The following is a 24,058-nucleotide window of genomic DNA, read 5'->3' as shown; positions in this document are numbered from 1 at the left end:
ACGTATATGAAACAGACACAGAGACAGAGGCCCATGCCCCACAACTAAATAAGCGGTCATGAGAACGGAAGCCATCTAGTACATATTGTATCACAGTAGAGAGAGCATGATGCTTGGAGCCAGATAGACCTAGATTTGAATTATAGCTCTAGGTCTTATTACATGTGTCCTTGATAATGTTTTATAAACTTTCTAAGCCTTACTTTCCTCATCTATAAATTGAAGATAATGATCTCTACCTTGTAGTATGGTTAAAGATCATTTTAAACGCCTGGCATTTATAGTGGTGCCGATAGCTTATTTTTGTTTTGAAAGTACTATGTGAATAGTGATATTAATATAAATAAACAGATACATTATTAATTCATCACAAATGAAGGAGATGGCATAGGTGTGTTTTTCTTTAAAGAATTTTGAGAAAGGGGTAAAATTTTGAAACACGCAGAGTTAGAGAATCAACTATTTATATCCCTTAGCAAGTATAAAAATCTATTCACATGATTTCGTTTCTACTTACCTTTCATCTGTTTTTGAATCACTCTGTTCAGAAACAAAAATGCAAAGAAAAGAAATACGAGAAAGGCTCTCGGAACCACATTGAATTGTGCGAACTTAGTGGTTTTGAATTTGGGTATTTTCCAGTTGTGAGTGGCCAAGCCCATCCATCGTCCCATCATGGAGAACTATTTGGCCCTTCTCCAGGGGGGCGCTTACCCGTACGCCCGAGCGCATCTACTTGGTTCTTCTGGGACCCGCTGACAGAGGCGATCACGATCCGGTACTGCTCCCCAGCCTCCAGCCTGTGGAACGTGTGCTCAGAGACAAGCTTGGGGACGGTCTGAGACTCAACCTTTTGATTCTGCCTGAACGCTGACACCGTGTAGGAATCCACGTCCCCCCCACCTGGAGTCCAGTTCACCGTCAGGCTATCTGTCGCCCCGTTGGGAGAAACGTGAATATTTTTGACAACACTAGGAACTAAAAAAGAGAATAAATTTAAAAACCATCACTTAGAGAATGAACTGTGGAAATTTTCAACTAAAAGTTTCGTGCTTCCTACCTTTTGGCATCTACTGAAAAAATACGTATGAAAAATATTGGTATCAATCTACCATTTTTCTCTGACTTTTCTGCTTGAGCTGAAGTTGATGGGGGAAGTTTAGAGGGACATCAAGGCCAGTGAGTGGAAATGAAGAATGCCAGTTATATAGTGAGCGCTAACTAGATCGACTTGGTCCGAGTCTTGGTTTTCTTATCTACTACTTGTGGGACTATAGGCAAACTGCTTAACCCCTGTAAGTTTCAGTCTCCTTATCCGAAAAACAGCAATGATAATAATAGCGACCAGCCCACGAAATTGTTAGGACTGAACAAAATGTACATATAAAGTACTTTGCTGTGTGTCTAGTTCACAGTAAACTCTTAATAAATGTTAACTATTATAGCAACACTCCTAATAGAGTTCCAAAGAAGGAATATCCAACCAACCAATCAGGTTATTTACATTTAATCTGTAAGCCTCACAGGCAACAGCTATTTATATCAATTCAATGTTATTTTTCAGAAAGCTTTTCTTTCTCCCCCTACATCATACTTCAGTTTTGTTAAACCAGCTCGGACAACATTATTGTCACTATCAAGATAACCTTCTCCCTTCTTGCCACCCCCCCAACCCCTTAGCCCTTTAAATCCTCAACCAAAACGCCTGGCTACCCAACATGCTAAATACACCACACTATCTAGTCAGGTTCTAGAGCCAGATTTCCAATTACCTGTGAAGCCCTCAATGAAGGCTGACTGCTGTACATCTCCACTGATTGTCAAGACAAGAATTTTATACTGGCGCCCTGGTGTGAGGGAGGTGAATCGATACTCAGTTGCGGTATTGACAAGGTGAAAAGGAGGAAATACTTTCATATCATTGAAGAGCAGTTGGATCTCATACTGGTCGACGTCCCCATCAGCTCGTGTCCATGTCACCTGAAGGTCCTCAGTGGTCCTGTTGTGCAATGTGAGGTCCTTAACAGCCTCCGGGACTATGAGAAGACATTTCAGGAAAGTGACTGATCAGAGGTTACTACACAATAATTTATGAATCACATTCACAGACCTGGCAAACATCTCCCTTTCCTGAATAAACCACTTCAGCTACTTCATGCATAATTAAACAAGAAAAATTGGAAGCAACTATTACAATTGTAATTTTTTTTCTGGCATAAATCTTATATGCTAAGTATTGGTAGAATATAATTGTAAAATGAGTTTTGATCTCAATCCTAGGATAAAACAAGACATCTAGAACTTTAAATGCCACAATGCAGGAGGACAGGGAAGAAAAATGAGAAATTTGGTGTTCCTGCTACCCCACTATGCTTGCTTTTATCTGCCAATAAATATTCTGTAATTATAGGCCATGGCTTGGCTGAATGATGTTGGCTCCCACTGAGACTAACCGGGAATGTAATTTACTGATCAGTAAGCAGAGAAAATTCAAGGTTCAGATAAATTATTTACTCGATGACCTTCAAGTCCCAACCAACTACCAAATTTTGCAATCTTTCCACTTACTTGTTCTTCCATTCCCTTGTTCACTGGCTTCATATTGTCCACTTTTTGTAGTAACAGTGACACTGTACAACCGTCCAGGGACTAGCTTAACAAATATACACTCGTTTTCAGACTTAGGAATGCTTTTCGTCTGAATGAAGTTATTTTTGTTTTTAATGGTGACTTCATAGTGATCAAAGTCTCCGGTGGCATGTACCCAGGATACCTTTAAATAGTCGCTCCTGGCTGAGTTGCTGATACTGACTCCCTGGACCTTGTCAGGCACTGCAAAAGAGAACAGAAAACAGCTAGAGATTTAATGGTTCTGAGGGAGCAACTGATCACAGATGACAACACGGGATGATAAAGGAAAGTGAGTAGATTTTTACTGTGTGCATTTAAAAGAAAAATCTTAGACCTTCAGATCACAAATTTCTGGAGGGGAAAGATTGTTATCAGTTAAATCAGTTTGGACTGATTAAATGGATCTTTTTACAGACCTGATGAATTAATTCTAATCCCGTTGTTAGCCTACACAAAGTGTCATGTACAAAATGGAGCATTAAACATAATAACTGATGATTAATATGAATGATGGCAATGATATTAACAATTCCAGCATACCTTGGTGACTCAAGATATGATACTAAGTTACCAAGAAGAGTATACACAATCCAAAAGAAAAACGGAAGATGAGGAAACACATATGGTAAGTAATACGTGAAAAGATGTTCAACATCATTGGTGATCAAGGGAAATGCAAGTCAGGGCCGTGGCACAATACCATTTTACATCCATTTGCCTGGCAAATTTAAAAACTTGATAAAACCAAGTGTGAGAGAGGATGCCCATCTACAGGAAATTGGATGAATGAAATGGTATATGAACACAGTGAAATACTATACAGCAGTCACAATTTTTCTTAACTCAAAACACAAAACTATGGATTTCGCCCTTAATATCAAAACACAAAATATGGATGAATCTTATCAAGATAATACTAAGTGAAAAATCTTAGTCCCCAAAGATTATATACTGCATAAAAAATACCTTTTTTTGTATTAAAACAACTAAAATTTTAGAAATATAATTTTAGGATTACATAAATAATAAAACTGCAGGATGGAAGGCAAGAGAGAAAAATAAGAGTGAAGATGATGGTAACTTTGGGATGGACCAGTGAGGTGTGAAATACATGATCTGATATAGATTATTATCAAGTCCCTAGCTTTTATTTTGGGTAGTGGTTTCTCAAGTACATATTAAATTACTAAAAATTATTAACTAAATGTCTAAATTTAATTAAATGCCATAAAAACAAATAGCAGTGGCAACTGATGCACAGGATCCTGAACCAAGAATTATGATTAATCCAACTTTGTACACCTGACATTCCCCATAAACATATAAACAAACGAACAAACAAATCTGTGTACCCATGGGTTTTTTCTCAATTGATCAACCAATCAGTGCTCGTTAACAGGAACGCTGTAAAATAAGGCAATTCTGTATTTTGAGCATGATATTAAGGATATTCTATTTTTTCATTTGGGGCTGTATTTTAATTCAAAAGTAGGCCCCAGATTCATTACTATTTGGCTATAACTGGATTTTATAAATATTAATGAGAAGGAGCATTGAAAAGAAGTATGAACTCAATCAGATCCAGGGCCCTAAATTTCTATCTTAATACTAGCATGTTCTCTGGATTGGGTAGCCTCTGTCTGTGTCTGGTTTACGTTAAGGGATTTCTGCTCTGACCACATGCCACGCCTATGTCCAAGTTTTCTCTTCCACTTTCTTCCAAAGCATGAAATGACCCAGAAATTTCAATATTTTGGTATCTAAGCTACAGTTTTCATGAAGCTTCTTAACACCTACAAGTTGCATTACTATCCTTTGTTGGCTTATGTGTGCTGGTTTTTGTACTGGAATATATCTCACCATAGATACGGAGCAAGGGCAGGTGTGCTTTTTTTCAAGATATTTATCTGGAACCAATCAGAGTGTTGCTAGAATTTAGTCATCACAGACTTGTACAGAAGAAATTCTGAAGTGACACTGTAAGTGTGGGCTAAGAAAGGTCAACGATCCAGGCAATTTACTGAAGGCAAAGCAGGAAGAAAAACCAGACTGAATACCATGCTAAGTCAGTAAGGGGCTCTCCAGGTGGAACTGCGGGTAATTTGTGGGACTTGCCTTGCTGTATGGTGAGATGATGTGATACGGAATTAGAAATATTGACACTTTCACCCGAAATGTAGAAGGCATTGAGACAATCGGCCAAAATAAACAAGGCAACAACTCAGACACGACTCTCCAGTTAAACTGACTTGTCAGGGGCAGTGGTTTGCCTTGATTAGTCACGTGCCAAATTCAAGTTCATGTTGGTAAAGCATCAAAAGGGTGCTTTGAATAAAGGATCACTTTTCTTGCATTTAAAATCAATCCTAGCACAAGGCCTTGCAATATGAAGGTCATGTGAATAGGAAACATTCATGAATTGACACCAAGGGGCAGCAAGGGGCTAGTGGTTGGATGACATATCCTTTAATTTCTGGCAATTTTTAGGCTCCAAATTAATCAACAGAAGACACTGACATAAGGCTGCTTTGTAAATAAAAATCAGATCTCAGTCAGTATTGCGCTTATCAGCACAATACGTAATAATTTGAGGGTAGGGACTATCTCTTTATATCCCTGACTAGTGCTTTCAGGGAGAGCATGACGTAATGGAAACAGCCCTGGAGTGCGGTAGGGCTTGGCTACTGCTCAACCGTGTGACCTTGGAGAAGCCACAGTTTCTCTCTGGGACTTTAACTCAAATGAGATGGGATTAGATCATTCTTTTTTTTTTGCGGTACGCGGGCCTCTCACTGTTGTGGCCTCTCCCGTTGCGGAGCACAGGCTCCGGACGCGCAGGCTCAGCGGCCATGGCTCACGGGCCCAGCCGCTCCGCGGCACGTGGGATCCTCCCGGACCGGGGCACGAACCCGTGTCCCCTGCATCGGCAGGTGGACTCCCAACCACTGCACCACCAGGGAAGCCCGGGGTTAGATCATTCTAAGGACACTTTCAATGCTAGCATGCTGTAACAATGTAAATCAGTGGTTCTTAACTTTCTGAGGTCACAGAAGCTATGAGAATCTGATAAAAGCCATTCACTCTCTTTCCAAAGAAATGCACATACCTGCCCTATCCCCAACAAGTTCACGGACAATTTGGGGGTTACTACTTTCCTAAGGTCTACCCACGAAGCACTGGGTGAAAACACCTGATCTAGGTGATTTCTGATTATTCATTTACCAAACATTCATTACTCAATGAATGACTCTGGAGCCTACTAGGCTCCAGACCCTGTGCTGGGGCATTGGATGTTGTCAGTTGTCCCAGATTCTCATGGAAAAACTGACATTTAAAAATGCAAATATCAAACCATAGATCAGCAGGAAAGATTTGATAAAATATTAATCTCACCTTAAGCAGAAATCTCAGATGTAAACCCCAGGAAGCATAAGTATATTGGGAAAACGGTAGTTGTCTAAACTTAGCTCTTTCCAGCACATTGAAGACCAACCAGGCCTTCAAAGCCTTTGCTAAGAGTTTGCTCTTAGTCCCAGAATTATAAAGGTTCACATCTTCACTTTGTGTGAAAAAGGATGAACAGTGGTCTTGACCAACAGACATTTCAGGAAGGATTTCAGGACAGAGAGCTTTGTAGGCTCTGGAGTCATTCAGAACTGGGTTCAAATCCAGGATCTGAAGTGCACCGGCTCTTTAACAAGTTAAACAGTTGGACAAGTTACCCTGAACCTTGGTTTTCACCCAGTGCTTCGTGGGTAGACTTTAGGAAAGTAGTAACCCCCAAATTGTCCGTGAACTTGCTGGGGATAGGGCAGGTACGTGCATTGGAAAGAGAGTGAATGGCTTTTATCAGATTCTTATCAGAATCTGTAAAATGGGAATAATAACCACAACTACCTCAGTAAGGACTTTATAAGGATTAAATTAGTGAACATCCATAGAGCCAGGGTCTGGCAACCCTAAACAGAAAGACCTGTTACTATATTTGAATATACTATGAATTCTAGCCACGAAAATGGTGTTCATCTTACTTTAAAGGTAACATCTGCTCACATAAGGAACTTCTTGCGTGAAAATATGAAGTCGCCATAATAATGTGATCTCAATGGTCTTTAATCCCCTCATTACAGAATTGCTGCAGATCTGTGATGCCCTGAACCACATAGCCGGCTGGCTCTCATAGAGCCTGAACCTCCTGAGATCCTCACCTGTCCGCTCTTGGCCGAAGGAGTGATTTTCATACTTGCCACTCCTCGTCGTTATGGTCACATTGTAGAGGCGACCTGGGGTGAGGGAGCTGAAGGAACATTCGCTGACAGACTTGGCAGTCACGAGGGACTGAACCACCCTGCCATCGTGGGAGAGTGTCACCACGTAGTTATCCACGTCTCCAGGAGCAGGCAGCCAGGATATACCGAGGTAGTCATTGCGACCAGAGTTGTTCACCCTTACTCCACTCACACTGGAAGGGACTGGGATTTAACAGGGGGAGAAAATTTAAAAAGAAAGGCACAGTCAAAAGTCTGAGTCATCTATTGCGCTGGGCAAAAACAGTGTGGACTCAGGAGATCTGATTACCTATGAGGTCAAGGAAGGGTGACGATTTCACTGTAGCTTCTGGAAGCTGAGAGTTCTTACATCATAAGATTAACCAAGACAAAAATCCAAGGAAGCCTTTTGGATGCCTCTTAAATACAAGGATGCTGCTACTGCATTTTTATGGTGTGGTTGTTTGTAAAGTATTTTAAGTGGAGGTTTTTTTATGTGGACGTGTCAGGAAGTCCCCTATGTAGGAAAGGGAACAGACATTAACTATCTAAATGAAAGAGCTTGAATCAAACCCATCAATAAGGAAAGGTTTTTGAGGGGAAAGGTGAAGAGTGCGATAGCTTTTCTAAAAGTCTTAGACATTGGGATAGCTTCGACCTTCTTGTGATTAATTTATTTATTCCTGGGGAGTCTAATGATTTACACAGGTGAAGGGGTTGTATTTCCCTTCGCAAAGCATTTCCTGCCCTCTAGTGGTGAGAAATAAACCTAAACGCCTATCCTGGAAGCAATAAGTCTGGAGACCGGACTTGAGGGCAGAAAGACATGCTGTGGCAATAATGGCCTTTCTGATGTCCACCATAATTATGTGCTTCTCTCAGTTGGGGGTTTAGCGTCACAAGCATTTACTAAGAACCAACTATTTTCCAAGTATACAAAAATGGAAAAGATGTGGATGACTGTAAAGAGTTCCCTGCCTAGAAGTACAGTCTGCAAATTAATAATCATGGTATTGAATAATAGTTGTTCCATGTATTGGAAATAAACGCATGACAAATAGTACTGTCAGTAGTGAATGTAAGAATAAAATATATAGTATATATGAACTGCACTACTGTTTTCATCATTGGTCGACTGACTTCAGCTATATATTTTCATATAATTGTCAATATCCCTACATCACATATAATGGACGGGATTTGGCTAGATGACCTCTGAGAATCCTTCTCATCTAATATGCTCTGACTTTGCGGTTTAATCCCCAAAGTCTTCTGTGCATTTACAAGCACTTATCCATCACCAAAATTATAAACAGCACTCTACTAAATAATTCTGCTAATGCTGTTCCATGCATATGGACATTTCCCAGATATAACATTGAACTTTTAGCCATACTATTTATGTATTGATGCCTTCTGTCCTTTTTTTACCCTTGTCCTTCTTTCATCCATCTAACCATCTGTATGTCTCTTGGTTGTTCTCAGAATAACTATGCTTGTTTTTCAAAACTGCTGGGAATATTTGCAACTATTAACATTTTATTAGAAAAGATATAATTATTAAAAGTTTCACCAAAAATATAAATTCATGTTTAAAAAAAGATATTTTTTTTCTTTAGAATGAGCATTTTCTCAGGTTAGAATTAGATTTGTTAAGCACATCTGATATCTTCAATTTTAAATATTTTGCCACCTTATCTAAGCTGGGAGGGTTTATATATATGTTTCAACTCTGTGGAAGTATAAGTGAATTATTTCAACCTTGACTAATACTTCAGTAATTTGAGTAGATGGTAATGATTATCTAGGTTTTAGCCATTGAATTTTTTTACAATCTACCATGTACAGAATTTACTAATTGAGGCACCTTTCAAAATCTCTAGTTATTGTGTTTCTATAGTAATATCCCATTTTTCTCTTTTCTCATGATAATGTCTGCACTCAATGTGTTTGAATAAAATAACTGATATTTATATTTATTCATATCTTGTCCTCTCCTTAAGACTTTATTATCATTCTTCAAAGAATTTCTTGTCTCGTTTTTGCATACTTCTGTTATATAATGGTCAAATATTGATACATCTGTTGCCATTAAAATATAGGTATAAAAATAATTACAAGTCCCACTTATCAAGTGATCTCAGATATCAAACTATTTTAGTATAGCACCATACGCTGGACAGCCCTTGTGGTATTTTAAGATAGAAATTAACCTGTGTGGCGGCATGTGACTACTTGCTCACAAAACCATTTCCTTTTCCTCTTGGACACACAGCTAGACTGTATTTCCCAGCCGCCCCTGCAGTTAGGTGTAGTCATACAACCGTGTTCCCGTTAATGGAATGTGGGTGGAAGTGATGTGTTTACTTCCAGCTTTAGTCGTCTTCCGCCTCCCCATAACCTCCATTCTCTGAAGAAAGAGAGACCTCTGAGAACCTAGAGGAAGGAAGAACCACAGATGGCAGGAGCCTGGGTCCCTTAATTACTGCTTAGAGAAGAACCAACCAATAGAGTTGTCCAGTCAGGAACACCCACATTGTACAGTTGTATAAGCAGGAAATAAGTCAGCCTAATCTGACTAATACAACTGCAAGTCTCTGGGAAATGGATGCAAGATCCTTTTCAACTCCTCTCCTCAACTTGTTATTTCTCCTTCCCCACTCTGATACCCGGTGTTGGGGTGACTTACTGGGGATGGAAGAGAAAATGAAGGCTTAGATAGATAAGTGAATGGCAGAGCTAGGACCAGAATCTAGGCCTCTTGATTCCCCAACTAAGCTTTGCAGTCCCTCACCCCCAATTATGCTACATTGATGGATGGTGCCAAGAACCATTAAAAGAGAAGAAGGAAGGTATCAGGAAGAACACAGGCAACAGTATCAGTTGCCACAGAATGACAGAAATGGGCAGACATCAGTGAATTTCTACCTAGACTATGAAATATCTTTTCAATGACTTAGTTGCTCTTTTGGGAGAATTAATGAAGTTAATGGTCCTTGGGTTCATTAAGCAGGTGAGATTCATGATTTTGGAAAAGGATATATCTATGGATACCTGACGCTGATACTCAGAATTTGAGCATTGGAAATATAGAGGGAGGAGACTGACATCCAACTTAACATAATCATATGAAATTAAACGGGCAAAGTCACTGACCTGAATTCACTAATAATTATTAAAGCTTCTATTGGATTTATTTAATTGTATATCTTTCTAAGAAACTGGAACATACATTTCATATTGTTTGTTTACGTTCTTTCTTTGTGTTGTGTAGAAAATTGTATTCCCCTCGGTGCTGCACCTCTGCCTGACACATATGACCACATGACATTTATTTGATTACTTAGCTCTCTGCCCTATTTGACTATGAGCTCTTTAAGGTCAAGGAACATTGTTTAGGTGGCGTACAGTATTAAGCACTGTTTAATGTTGCTTTTGAAAATATATGGGATTGGGTAATTTTATTAGCTTAACTTTTTTTGTTTGTTTTTGTTTTTTTTTGTTTTGTGGTACACGGGCCTCTCACTGTTGTGGCCTCTCCCGTTGTGGAGCACAGGCTCCGGACGCACAGGCTCAGCGGCCATGGCTCACGGGCCCAGCCGCTCCGCGGCACGGGGGATCTTCCCGGCCCAGGGCACAAACCCGTGTCCCCTGCATTGGCAGGTGGACTCTCAACCACTGTGCCACCAGGGAAGCCCTATTAGCTTAACTTTTGACCATAGAAGTTGGAGATCATTTCTTTTTTCTGTGTCTTGAAACCTAGAATATGAAAGAGAATGGAAGATACTTTTTTTAAAAAGTTCATGACTTGTTTACCTTAATCGGACATAAATATTTCAAAGAAAATCAGCTAGATGAAGGAATAAGCTTAGGTAGCAGATGTCTATCATGTCATCGCAAAGGGTTTTCTAGGAGTTCTGACACAGGTATTGGAGATTTTAGAAAATTTAGAATTCATTCTCTCCTACTCTCTCCCATCATCCAATTTCCATTCCTGGGAGATCAACATGTACTGTCTGGATAGCATTGAAACTTGGCTTTTAGGAAGATCAGAGTTGGGTCTGTCTTTAGGATGTTTTAAAACACCTAGGATATACCCTGGAGGTTCCACGTGCTCAGATCGCCATAGGTCACAGACACTCTTCTTACCTGTCCTTCCCTCCACCACCACTTGTCGGGAAGAGATTCCTCCGCTTACTGTGGTTACCACCATGGAGTAGAGGCTGCCCGATTTGAGGGAGTGGAAGCTGTATCTGCTGGTCTCACTGGAGACACTTTCATTTTTGATGACCACGTTTTCATGGATCAGTAAGACTTGGTAGAAGTCTATGTCTCCCGATGCTTGGGTCCAGTTAGTGAAGAGACTGCTTGTTGTCCCTTGGTTGGCCACATGCAAGCCGGTCACTTGGGCAGGCACTAAAACAGAGTAGACAGGGAAGAAAAAACAGATGATACTTCGTCACCCTAAGGAAGTGTAACAAAAATGAGTAAAAAATGGAGACAGTCTTGAAAATGCTAAACAAATATATATTTTTTGATATAGACACTCAGCTTTATTTCCTGTGAAATATGGAGAACTATTCCCCTATAGAGACTCTACCATTCTGAAAAAGCTGCTTATATGGGAAATCAAAATTATTTCAGATCCAAGGATAAGATGATGCACGCCTATTATGTAGTCTTGATTTAAAATTTTTAAATAATAAAAGGCTGCTATTTTTTTATTATATGATATCGCTTATATGTGAATTCTAAAAAATAACACAAACGAACTTATTTACCAACAGAAACAGACTCACAGACATAGAAAGCAAACTTATGGCTACCAAAGGGGAAGGAGAGGGAGGGATAAATTAGGAGTAGGGGATTGGCAGATACATAAAAGGCTGTTATTTTTGAAGATTGCTTACTTAATGTTATTTTATCTGTCCCTACCCCGTGAGAACTCAAAGCCAAATGATCTACTGGAGCTAATGATTGTTATGGGGTGGTATTGGGAAATCCCTTTAACCTGATGATTAGATTGTAGTCTAGGAGACTGGTAATTCTTTACTGGCACATTCCCAAGAGGACTATTCTTACACATGAAAATGCTACAATGCTATATGTTATAGTATTACATAATACTAATAATGATAATGAAGATGATAACAACTGATTGCCTGTTATGTGCCAGTTATGGACTCTATGCTTTATAGATGTTGTATTATTGGTTACTCATTCAAAACTCTATAGAGTTGATTTTTTTTAATTCCCTTTACAGAGGAGGAAACCAAGGATCATAATGTAAGTAACTTAGCCTATACAACAGTGCTAACAAATTGTCATTCTGGCGTCCAAAGCCTGATTTGTCTCACCTGTGAGCCTGTGCCCTTTACCTAATTAACAACTACTGTGATTTTTAACCTGTCCATTGACAAATCTTTTACACAGATCTTGAAGTTGGCACTTGATCAACATACATCTCCTTTGTGCCTCTTCCCAGAATTATGATAATCAAAGGGAGTGGAACCTTGCACAACCCTTCTCAGAAATCACTGACTTGTGGATTTAGGTACAAACATACTTATTAAAATACATTACTGTACATGGATCAAAAGATTCAATTCCAATTCTAAATTTCATATGGAAAGCAAAGGAATTAATATGCCAAAGCAGTTTTGAAAAAGAAGAATAAAGTTGGAGGACTAACATCATCTGATTTCAAAACTTCTAGAAAGCTACAGTAATGAAGACAGTGTGATACTGGCAAAAAAGTAGACACATAGACTGATGGAACAGACTTGAAGGTCCAGAAATAGACCAAACACATATATAATCGATTGATTTTTTTTAATAGAGATGCAAGGGCAGTTCAGTGGAGAAAGGAGAGTCTTTTCAACAAATAGGACTGGAATTATTAGATGTGCATAAGCAAAGAAATAAACTTCCCCCCATATCTCACACATATACAAAAATTAACTCAAAATTGATTATACACCTAAATTTACAACCTAAAACTATGAAACTTCTAGGGGAAAATTTTGGTGACCTTGTGTTAGACAAAGGTTTCTTAGGTATGACACCAAAAGCATGATTCATGAAAGAAAAAACTGGTAAATTGACATCAAAATTAAAAACTTATATTCTGCAAGATATACTAATAAATTAATGAAAAGACAAGCCAGGGGAGGAGATCAAGATGGTGGAGTAAGAGGACAGGGAGCTCACCTCCCTGTCACCAAAAATATATCTACATGTGGAGTAATTATCACTGAAAACTAATTGGAAACTGGCAAAAATACTCTTGTACAACCAAGACTGTAAGAAATATACACACGTAATAGGGTAGGAAGGGAACAGAAGTGATTGGGTCAGGACCTGTGCCCCTCAGAGGGGACTCAGAGGACAAGGGAGATACATTGGTGGACACTCAACCTGGGGAGTGAGCAGGTTAAACCAAGTTTGGGCATCTCAGTCCTGGTGTCCTACATGAGGAGACAAGCCCCCTTAGCTGGTTGGAGAACTGCTGGGACAAAGAGCAGAGCTGAGGAAGTCTGGATTCCACTGATGAGGGGCATACACATGCTGGCTAACCCCCAAGGCAGAGTAGAGAAAGGTCTGCTCTAGTGGCTGCCGAGTTTCCCATGAGCACCTGGCACACGTACCAGCCCAAGCCAAGCAAACATTCTGACCCCACTCACTTCATGCCACAATGTGGCGCTGGATCTGGGGCAGCCACGGCTGGGGAAGAAACTTGACTGTGGGACCCAGAGGTGACAGGGAGCAGCTCCACCCCGGAGTGGAGGCTGGGTGGGGCAGCACGTCTATACTTGGTGCTTACTCAAGCAGTGCCTCAGACTACCCAGATCTCTGACGGGGTGGCCACTCCACCACAGCTAACCTCCGGATACATGTAGAGCTCACATGGGTCCCACTTGCCCTGTAGAGCATTTCCGCAACAGGGTGGGGGCAGCGGATGCAGGCAGTAGTGATCAGCTGGGAGAGACAAAGGGGACCTGCACCAGAGGCTGCATCTGAGTGGAGCCATAGACACCTACACGGGCAGCGCATTGGAACTCTGTCTGCACACAGGCCCCACTTGCTTCAGCACTCCCCTCCTCTGGGGTAAAGGTCCTGGTGCTGGGAGAGGGAAAAACACACACTTAAAGTGAACAAAGTTAGCTCGAGCCTGATCCTCAGGGTTTCTGCCCAGCAACTTGGGATCAGACCCCACCCCTGACAGGGCAATGATGGCCACTGAACAGAGAGGAAGTCCCACCTCAGACCTGGCACCAGCTCTAGCCCCTCCACCTCCAGCCCAACCTCTACCAAGGTGACAGCTGCCAGCTATCACCCTAAAACAACACCCTGAAGAAAGATGTAACTTGCATTCATGTCAAATCCAGCTCTCTCACCAAAGACACTGGGCGAACACAGCCCGTACAGGGAGGTTCCCACATAAGAACACCCCTTTAAGACCACAGTAGGTAACTGTTTCACCTAAATTCATAAAGGCAGAGATAGTTAAGCAAAATGAAAAAGCAGAGGAACTACTCTTAATTGAGAAAGCAAACAAAACCCCCTAAAAAAATAAATAATGAAACAGAAATAAACAATTTACCAGGTAAAGGATTAAAAACATTGGTAATAAAAATGTTAACTGAATTAGGGAAAAGAATTTATCTAAACAGTGAACATTTTAACAAGGAACCAGAAGATATAAAAAAGATCCAATCAGAAATGAATAACTCAATAGCTGAACTAAAATAAACGTACTAGAAGGAATGAAGAGCAGACTAAGTGGTACATAAGTGATCTGGAAGACAGAATAATGTAAATCACCCAATCAGAATAGCAAAAAGAAAAACAAATTTTAAAAAATGAAAGCAATTTAAGAGATCTCTGGGATAACATTAAGTGTACCAACATTTGCATTATAGGGATCCCAGAGAAGAGAGAGAGAAGAGGACTGAAAATGTATTTGATGAAATTATGGCTGAAAACTTCCCAAACTTGAAGAAGGAAACAGATATCCAGGTTCAGGAAGTGCAGGGGGTCCCAAACAAGACAAACCCAAGTACAGCCACACCACATATCATAATTAAAGTGGCAAAAGCTAAAGAGAGAATTCTAAAGGCAACAAGAGAAAAACAAAGAGTCATATACAGGGGAATCCCCATAAGGCTATCAGCTGATTTCTCTGCAGAAATATTCCAGGCCAGAAGGGAGTGGCATGATATATTCAAGTGCTGAAAGGGAAAAACCTGCAACCTAGGATACTCCACCCAGCAAGATTATCATTTAGAATAGAAGTAGAGATAAAGAACTTCTCAGACAAGTAAAAACTAAGAGTTCATCAATACTAAATCTACCCTAAAAGAAATGTTGAAGGGTCTTCTCTAAATAGAAAAGAAGTAAGAATCTAAATGAAAGGGAAAAATCTCACTAGGAAAGGCAAATATATAATAATGATGGAGGATCAACTACTTAAATAAGACAGTACATATGTTAAAAGACAAAAAATTGTAAAAACAACTATAATAGCACTATACAGTTAAGGGATAAGCAGAAGATGTAAAATATGGCATCAAAACCACAAAATGTGGGGGAGGAGAGTAAAAAATGTAGGTCTTTTAGAATGTATTTGAACTTAAATGACTACCAGTTTAAAACAAGTAGATATAATTGTAGGTCAGCATATGTGAATCCCATGATAACCACAAATCAAAAAGGATAAAATATCTAGGAATAAACTTAACCAAGGAGGTGAAGTATAAACTCTGAAAACTATAAAAACCTTGATGAAGTAAACTGAAGACGATACAAAGAAATGGAAAGACATTCCATGCTCTTGGATTGGAAGAATTAATATTGTTAAAATGGTCATACTACCCAAAGTAATCTATAGATTTAATGCAATCCTTATCAAAATACCCATGTCATTTTTCACAGAACTAGAACAAATAATCCTAAAATTCACATGGAATCACAAAAGACTGTGAATTGTCAAAGCAATCTTGAGAAAAAAGAACAAAGCTGGAACTAACATATGCCCAGACTTCAGATTATACTACAAAGCTACAGTAATCAAAACAGTATGATACTGACACAAAAACAGACACATAGATCAATGGAACAGGATAGAGAGCCCAGAAATAAACCCACACACCTATGGTTGTTTAATCTATGGCAAAAGAGGCAAGAATATGCATTGGAGAAAAGACAGTCTTTTCAGCAAGTGGTGCTGGGAAAACTGGACAGCTACATGTACAGCAATGAGATTAGAACATTTCCTCACACCATATACAAAAATGAACTCAAAATTGATTAAAGACCCAAATGTAAGACTGGAAATCATAAAGCTCCTAGAAGAGAACATAGGCAGAACACTCTTTGACATAAATCATAGCAATATTGTTTTTGGATTTGTCTCCTAATGCAAAAGAAATAAAAGCAAAAATAAACAAATGAGACCTAATTAAACTTAAAAGCTTTTGCACAGCGAGGGAAATCACTGACAAAAAAACAAACCTATAGAATGGGAAAAGATATTTGCAAACGATATGACTGACAAGGGGTTAATATCCAAAATATATAAACAGCTCGTATAACTCAGTATAAAAAAACAAACAACCCAATCAAAAAATGGGCAGAATACCTGAATTTTTTCCAAAGAAGACATACAGGGGGCTAACAGGCACATGAAAAGATTCTCAACATTGTTAGTTATTAGAGAAATGCAAATCAAAACCACAATGAGCTACCACCTCACAGCTGTCAGAATGGCTATCATCAAAAAGTCTACAGATAACAAATATCGGGAGGATGGGAAGAAAAGTGAACCCTCATGCACTGTTGGTGGGAATGTGAATTGGTGCAGCCACTATGGAAAACAGTACGGAGGTTCCTCAAAAAACTAAAAATAGGGCTTCCCTGGTGGCGCAGTGGTTGAGAGTCTGCCTGCCGATGCAGGGGACACAGGTTCGTGCCCCGGTCCAGGAAGATCCCACATGCCGCGGAGCGGCTGGGCCCATGGGCCATGGCTGCTGAGTCTGCACATCCAGAGCCTGTGCTCTGCAACGGGAAAGGCCACAACGGTGAGAGGCCTGCGTACCGCAAAAAAAAAAACTAAAAATAGAACTCCCATATGATCCAGTAATTCCACTCCTGGGTATACATCTGGAAAAAATGAAAACACTAATTTGAAAAGATACATGGACCCCAATATTCATAGCAGCACTATTTACAATAGCCAAGATATGGAAGCAGCCCAAGTGCCCATCAACAGACGAATGGATAAAGAAAATGTAGTATAAGGACTTCCCTGGTGGTGCAGTGGTTAAGAATCTGCCTGCCAGTGCAGGGGACACAGGTTCGATCCCTGGTTGGGGAAGATCCCGTATGCCACAGAGCAACTAAGCCCGTGCACCACAACTACTGAGCCTGCACTCTAGAGCCCACAAGCCACAACTACTGAGCCCATGTGCCACAACTACTGAAGCCCGCACGCGTAGAGCCGTGCTCCACAACAAGAGAAGCCACCACAATGAGAAGCACATGCAGTGCAGTGAAGAGTAGCCCCCACTCACTGCAACTACAGAAAGCCCAGGTGCAGCAATGAAGGCCCAAAGCAGCCAAAAATAAATAAGTAAAATAAATAAATTTATTTAAAAAATAAAAGACAATTTACCTTTGAAAATACTGTTAATGAATGCATGCCATTGTTAAAAAACAAACAAAAAAAAAAGAAATGTGGTATATATACACAATGGAATATTACTCAGCCATGTAAAAGAATGAAATTCTGCCATTTGCAGCAATGTGGATGTACCTAGAGAATATTATGCTTAGTGAAATAAGTCAGACGGAGAAAGACAAATACTGTATGATATCACTTATATGTGGAATCTAAAAAATAATACAAATGAGTGTGTGTGCAAAACAGAAACAGACTCACAGATATAGAGGACAAACTAGTGGTTATCAAAGGGATAAGGAAAGGGTGGAGAGGTAAATTAGGGGTATGGGATTAAGAGATACAAACTACTACATATAAAATAGGTAAGCAACAAGGATATATTGTATAACATAGGGAATTATAGCCATTATCTTATAATAACTTTTAATGGAGTATATTCCATAGAAATGCTGAATCACAATGCTGTACACCTGAAACTAATATAATACTGTAAATCAACTATACTTCAATAAAATAAAAAGACAAGTCATAGACTGAGAGAAAACGTTTCAACACACATTTTTGACAAAGGACTTATTCTGGAATAAAAATTCTCAAAATTCAATGATAAGAAACAAAGAACCCTATTAAAAAAATGGGCAAAACATTTGAAAATATCTTCTTCCACAAAAAGATAAGTGGATGGTAAATAAGCATATGAAAAAAATGCTTGAAACCATTAGTCATTAAGAAAAGGCAAATTAAAATCACATGAGATACCTCTACACATTTATTAGAATGGCTCAAATTTAAAAAGCCAAACAAACTGAAAATACCAAGTGCTGCTGAGAATACAGAGGAACTGGAAATATCATACATTGCTGGTGGGAATGTAAAATTTTACAACCACTTTGGAAAGCAGCTTGGTAGTTTCTTACAAAGTTAAACGTTCACTTACCATATGACACAGCAATATGAGTGGTGGGAATAATGAAAATGATCTTAAGTCTAAAACAATGCCTTGGACTTTCATTGCTGGCACAGACCATGAAAATCCCCCCAATACACGCAACTGCACATGCTGGATAAAACATAAAAATGTAAATGCATGAATGAGTTGTCAAGAATGTAAGGAATTCTCAGAGACCTGTAAGAAAGTGACAGAGAGGTAACTGGATCACTGAAGCAGACTGTCACCATGAGGGCATCTTTTAAACATAAATTTAAGCTTTGATTTTACAGCTTTGCAAGAGCTATGAATAGGACTTTCCCAGGGTGAGGAACCTCATAGGTGACTCTGCATAATATTGGATCCTGAAACTTTATATTCTAAGCGTAAGTGAAATAAATATTTCCTCTCTATTCCCCATATACTGCAGCCTCCTTAATACTAGGTGGAGAAGAAAAAATTTCCACTGAGAATTCATAATGTCAGGACAGCTTCAGTGAGTTTGCAACCCAAATTCATAAAACCCTGGGTGATCAAAAAACCTCAAGTTGACAATTGAGATTGAAATAGGTCTGGGTTGATAGAAATCCTGTGCACCTGAAAGAATCAAGTGAAAAGAAAATTCTTTCTGAAACCCACCTTCAAGAAAGGCCCCAAAGAATTCCCACAGAATAAAATCCCAAGGTATATGGGTTTAGAATAAAACATCACGAACATTTAAGGAAGTAAGCACCATGAGCAAAAGGCAGAAAACTCAGTAAACAACAGCACTGAACTCCTGAATATTTCAGATATTATACTGATCAGACAGAATGAAAATAAAAATCATTAATTTGCTTACAGCGATAAAGGAGGAGAATGGAAAGAGCAACAGAATACTAAACATATTTGGAAGAGAACCAAAGAATATGTTTAACAATGAAGAACATAACAATTAAATTTTAAAACTCAGTGGGTGGATTTTAAAATAGATTAGATAGAACTAAAGAAAGATAGATTAGATAGAACTAATGAACTAAAACTAAAAGCTGAGGAAATTATCCAGACTATAGCCCAGAGATCAAATACATGGAAAACATGGAAAAAAAAATGTATACAATGCCCAGTACAGAACAGGCCTTTAATGAACATTTATAAGTTGGATGTTAGACAATTCAGCAGACAGGATACTTTTAAAGCCTAAAATTTATAGAAAATGTTACCTGTTCTTCCTTTGGTTGAAGATGAATTTTTTAGGTCTCCACTAATACTGCTGACTGTAGCTATGTATTTTCGTCCAGGCACCAGGTCAGTAAAAGTGAATTCTTTGGCATCTTTGGGGAGCAACTTGTGGATGAGTAAAAGGTCTCTGTCGATTAGTGAAATGATGTATTTCTCCCATTCTGCTGCAGGGGTCTGCCACATGACACCCAGTGAGGTTTCATTGGCATGTTTGACACGAAGCTGAAGGACGGCCAGGGGGACTGGGGAAAAAGCAATGGACATTCGGGTCATTGATTAACTTGGATACACTCCAGTATTCTTTAGAGATATTTTCTCTTCCATCCACAGGAGTGTTCTAGTTGAGCATTTCTCTTCTGAATGCTTCTGAGCATTTAGAAAAAAAAGGCTAATCACAAAAAAATCTTTGTTCGTGTAACATAACCAGAAATAAGGACTCAAAAGAATACTCTTGGAAAATACTTTACTGGGCCATTTATCTTTGATCATCATCCAGCAGATATTAATATTTGGAAAATGAAGAGATAACTGGAAGACACAGAGGGCAAGCTAAAGCCGTTTCTTGGTCCATTCCTTTGATGTTCTTCTAAGAACATTGCATCAGTGTAGTTATTTCCTTATTATCAGGCAAGACTAAAAGACAATATATTTGAATTTCACTCCAAGTATGGAGCATTCCATGTCACAGGGATTTTCATAGAAATGTTGAGTTTAGTAGGTCAACTCTCTTATTTGAAAGTTGAGGAAATGGACTCAGAGAGGCTGTGACTTGCCCAAGGAATTACAGTATAATCGTGACAGCAAGAATACTAAAACCCATGTTTCAGTAGCCTCCCTCTCCTCTGCCCTAAAATCTGAATATATTCCTGTCCACTTTAACAACACTTCCTTGGTACCTGAAAACCCACCATTAGTCAACAGTGGGTCACGGCAGTGGTTCTCTAACACTGATCACCAGCAAAATGTTATCAACTATCTACTTTGTGGGGAGGATTCTCTCAGATTGTTTCCTTCCTGTTCTTTTGGTGTTAGAAAGGTCGTTCTTTTAAAAAACAATGAACCTACTAGTGGAAGTGATTTCTAATACTCTAATTTGACAAAATTAAACATTACCAACCTATTTCAGTTTGTCAGTCTATAATGTCTCAAATACAGGGAACCCTGGGGTATGACATTGACGGTTACCTGGGTTACTTGGAAGAAGGACCGAATTAAGGTTCCATCAGTCATTAACGCCTTGATATTTGCTTACCTGTCCTGCCATGGCAACGCTTAGAATTCTTCAGATTTCCGCTCTCAACAGTGACTTCGACCTCATACTGTCTTCCCGGTATAAGCCCCACATCACGTATGACGTAGTGTGTTTCCTCCTTTCCCACGGTGGTGTTGAGCAGCACCGAAGAATCATTCAAGAGCAGGATACGGTACTGCTCCCAGTCTCCAGCAGGGGGCGACCAGCTCACCACCAGGGACCTTGTAGAACCATTGCTGTTTGCCTCCAGGTCCCCAACTTCCTCTGGAACTAAACAGTGAAACGATGTCAAAAGGAGATACTAAAATCCAAAAGTAAGGATGCTCATTCACTTTTCATGGGCAACAGCTGATAAGAGACCTAATAGCTGCAATTCAAAACATTCCTATCGAACGGCCTTGAGCACGCGGGAAGGGGGAAGGGTAAGCTGGGACGAAGTGAGAGAGTGGCATGGACATATATACACTACCAAATGTAAACTAGATAGCTAGTGGGAAGCAGCCGCATAGCACAGGGAGATCAGCTCTGCTTTGTGTCCACCTAGAGGGGTGGGAGGGAGACGCAAGAGGGAGGAGATATGGGTATATGTGTATATGTATAGCTGGTTCACTTTGTTATACAGCAGAAACTAACACACCATTGTAAAGCAATTATACCCCAATAAAGATATTGAAAAACAAAACAAAACCCCCATTTCTATCCCCTCCTGATGTTTGTGAATTGCAAATGAGCATTCTGGAGCCATTGGACACTCGAGAAATGCATGTTAAAATCATTTTAGTAATATATCAGTAATGTGATCTTCTGTAACAGTGTTAATAACCTAGTGATACAAACACTGTGTTTTTCTGATTGCATACCAGCCCTAGAGACAATACTGATGTTGCTTATAATGATGGTGACAGTGATGGATGTGGCATCTTTTGGAAGAGACCCTGGATGTTGTGGTCACAAAACATGCCTCTCTTCCAACGGAAAAGATTAATCTCCTTGCAATACAACTCTGATCTTATTATTCTTTGCTCAAAAACATTTAAGGTTTCTCCATTAACTACAGAATAAAACATCAAGTCCTTGGTGTGGTGTTTGTAGCCCTCCCAAATCAGACCCCATATCCTGCCAGTCTTCACTCTGACTACTCCCTGCAGCCCCCTTCCCTCGCTCCCCACTCTTGAATGCTGGCCTCCAGTTTCGCGTTCTGTAGACCTGTAAGTCTCCTGGTCTCTTCCGCCTCGGTGCCTTTGCTTGTGTTATTCCTTCCACCTCAAATGCCCTTCCCTCTTTTCCCACTCAACTTGCCAAGAGCTTCATATTTTTAAAGTACCAGTTAAAGGCCATTTCCTCCCAGAAGTCTTTACTGATCTTCTGAAAGAGAGTTTGTTTCTCTTTTCTTTCTGACCATATATATGGCTCTTACTTGGGACCTCCAATAGCACAGACAATGGACTCTGGAATAGGACAGCCTGGTTTAAACCCCACCACTTATTGGCTGGATGACTATGGACATGTTATTTGACCTCTTCGAATTATCTATAAACTGGTGATAATATCAGGACCTCTCTTGTGGTTTTGGTGAGAACTGAATGAAATAATGGTGTAAACTGTTTAGTCAGTGCCTGATCCATGGAAATATCAATATCATTACCATTATTAAAATATAATATTTCGTGTGTGTGTGTGTGTGCGTGTGTGTGTGTATTCTACATTTGTGTGATTAAAATGTAACTTCCTTAAAATCGAGGGTCGGCAAAGTAAACATTTCAGGCTTCTTTGGCCACATATGGTCTCTGCATCATATTTTTCTTTCGTTTTCTTTCTTTTTTAAAAAACTCTTTAAAAATGTAAAAACCACCCTTAGTTTGGGGCTATACAAAAACAGGTCACAGGCCATATTTGGCTGAAGGGTGTAGTGTGCTGAACTCTGCCGTCTTAATAACTCTCAAAGCTCATAATATGGTAATTTACAGGAAGAAGGCACTGGATAAATGTTTGGTGACATAAATAAAATAATTTATGGGAAACATGGGTAAGTGCTAACTGGCCTTCATTATAAGAGTTGATCAGAAATGTTTTATTCATTAGTATCAATGCTAATTCATTTATGCTCCTTAAGTGGTGTGACATGAAATAGCACAGGGCATCAATCCAAATACATTTGCTTAAATAATCAGACGAATGCAATTAACCCTCGCTTGACTCTGTATAGCGGGGCCTGGCCCATAGACACCCTGAGTCATGTAGACCATACTTCCCAGGTTGGGAAAGGGATTTTCCTTCTAACTTATCCTGTTCTAAGGTGGATCAGAGAGTGATTTGAGCCAACTAAGGAATTTCTGGAGCCTTAGACTCACCTGTTCTGCCCACTGCCATCTTATGAGCAGACAATTCACCAGAGACACAGCTGATGGTGACTTGATAAAGTCGTCCAGGGGCTAAGTCTTTAAATTGAGTTTCAGTAATCTGGGGTGCTAATATTCTGGATTCTTTGATGGTCCCTTGGTGAGACAGTGTAATGTTATAGAAATCCACATTTCCAGCAGGTCTTTGCCACTTGACTTTTAAAGAGGTCAAAGTGCCATCATTTGTCACCTTCAGATTTGAGACTTCCATGGGGGCTAATTAGGAAGAAAGGGAAAGAGACTTTAACTCAGGATATCATACCACTCTTATGGCCAAATTTTGACCTGTGTCTTAATCTCTACAAGCCACACTCCCTGCTCTGAAGAAAACAACTTCACAAGGTAAAAATAATACTGCAAAACCAAAGAAAGGTTGTCTGGCTAGTGGACAGAGGACAAACATGGTAGTCAGGAGCCTAGATTCTGCCTCAAACTTGGCCATTGGTTGGCTGGGCAACCCTGGGCAGCTCTGTCTATCTTACTAAGCCTAGGGGTCCTTACTGCCTCATGATGGCTTGATCAAAAAAAACTTAAAATGGTCTTTTCCAGTTCTGAAAATCTTTAAGTGGAATCCTCAAAGAATGTCATCTGCCTAATTTCTTCCTGTCTTTATGTATTTAATAATAGCAAGTACATAATAAATAGATTGGTTGACTGATTGGCCATCATAAAATTGTT

The 24,058-nt window shown here is 39.6% G+C and overlaps 1 protein-coding gene across 2 annotated transcripts in view; it reads right to left on the bottom strand.

The window, feature by feature from the left end:
* Positions 1-24,058, bottom strand: part of PTPRB (protein tyrosine phosphatase receptor type B) — a 113,927-nt gene that overhangs the window by 47,085 nt on the left and 42,784 nt on the right. For both annotated transcript variants that reach the window (XM_032645138.1, XM_032645139.1), the window contains 8 exons: positions 23,333-23,596; positions 20,982-21,251; positions 19,711-19,971; positions 11,049-11,315; positions 6,840-7,103; positions 2,569-2,832; positions 1,773-2,036; positions 715-978 (listed from right to left, as the gene is read on the bottom strand). In XM_032645138.1, coding sequence (XP_032501029.1) covers positions 715-978; positions 1,773-2,036; positions 2,569-2,832; positions 6,840-7,103; positions 11,049-11,315; positions 19,711-19,971; positions 20,982-21,251; positions 23,333-23,596 — 2,118 coding nt within the window. The remainder of the gene's footprint in view (positions 1-714; positions 979-1,772; positions 2,037-2,568; positions 2,833-6,839; positions 7,104-11,048; positions 11,316-19,710; positions 19,972-20,981; positions 21,252-23,332; positions 23,597-24,058) is intronic.

The sequence above is a fragment of the Phocoena sinus genome, chromosome 10 (genome assembly GCF_008692025.1).
Source record: "Phocoena sinus isolate mPhoSin1 chromosome 10, mPhoSin1.pri, whole genome shotgun sequence".
Taxonomy (NCBI): domain Eukaryota; kingdom Metazoa; phylum Chordata; class Mammalia; order Artiodactyla; family Phocoenidae; genus Phocoena; species Phocoena sinus.
This window is presented reverse-complemented; position numbering and strand designations above follow the sequence as displayed.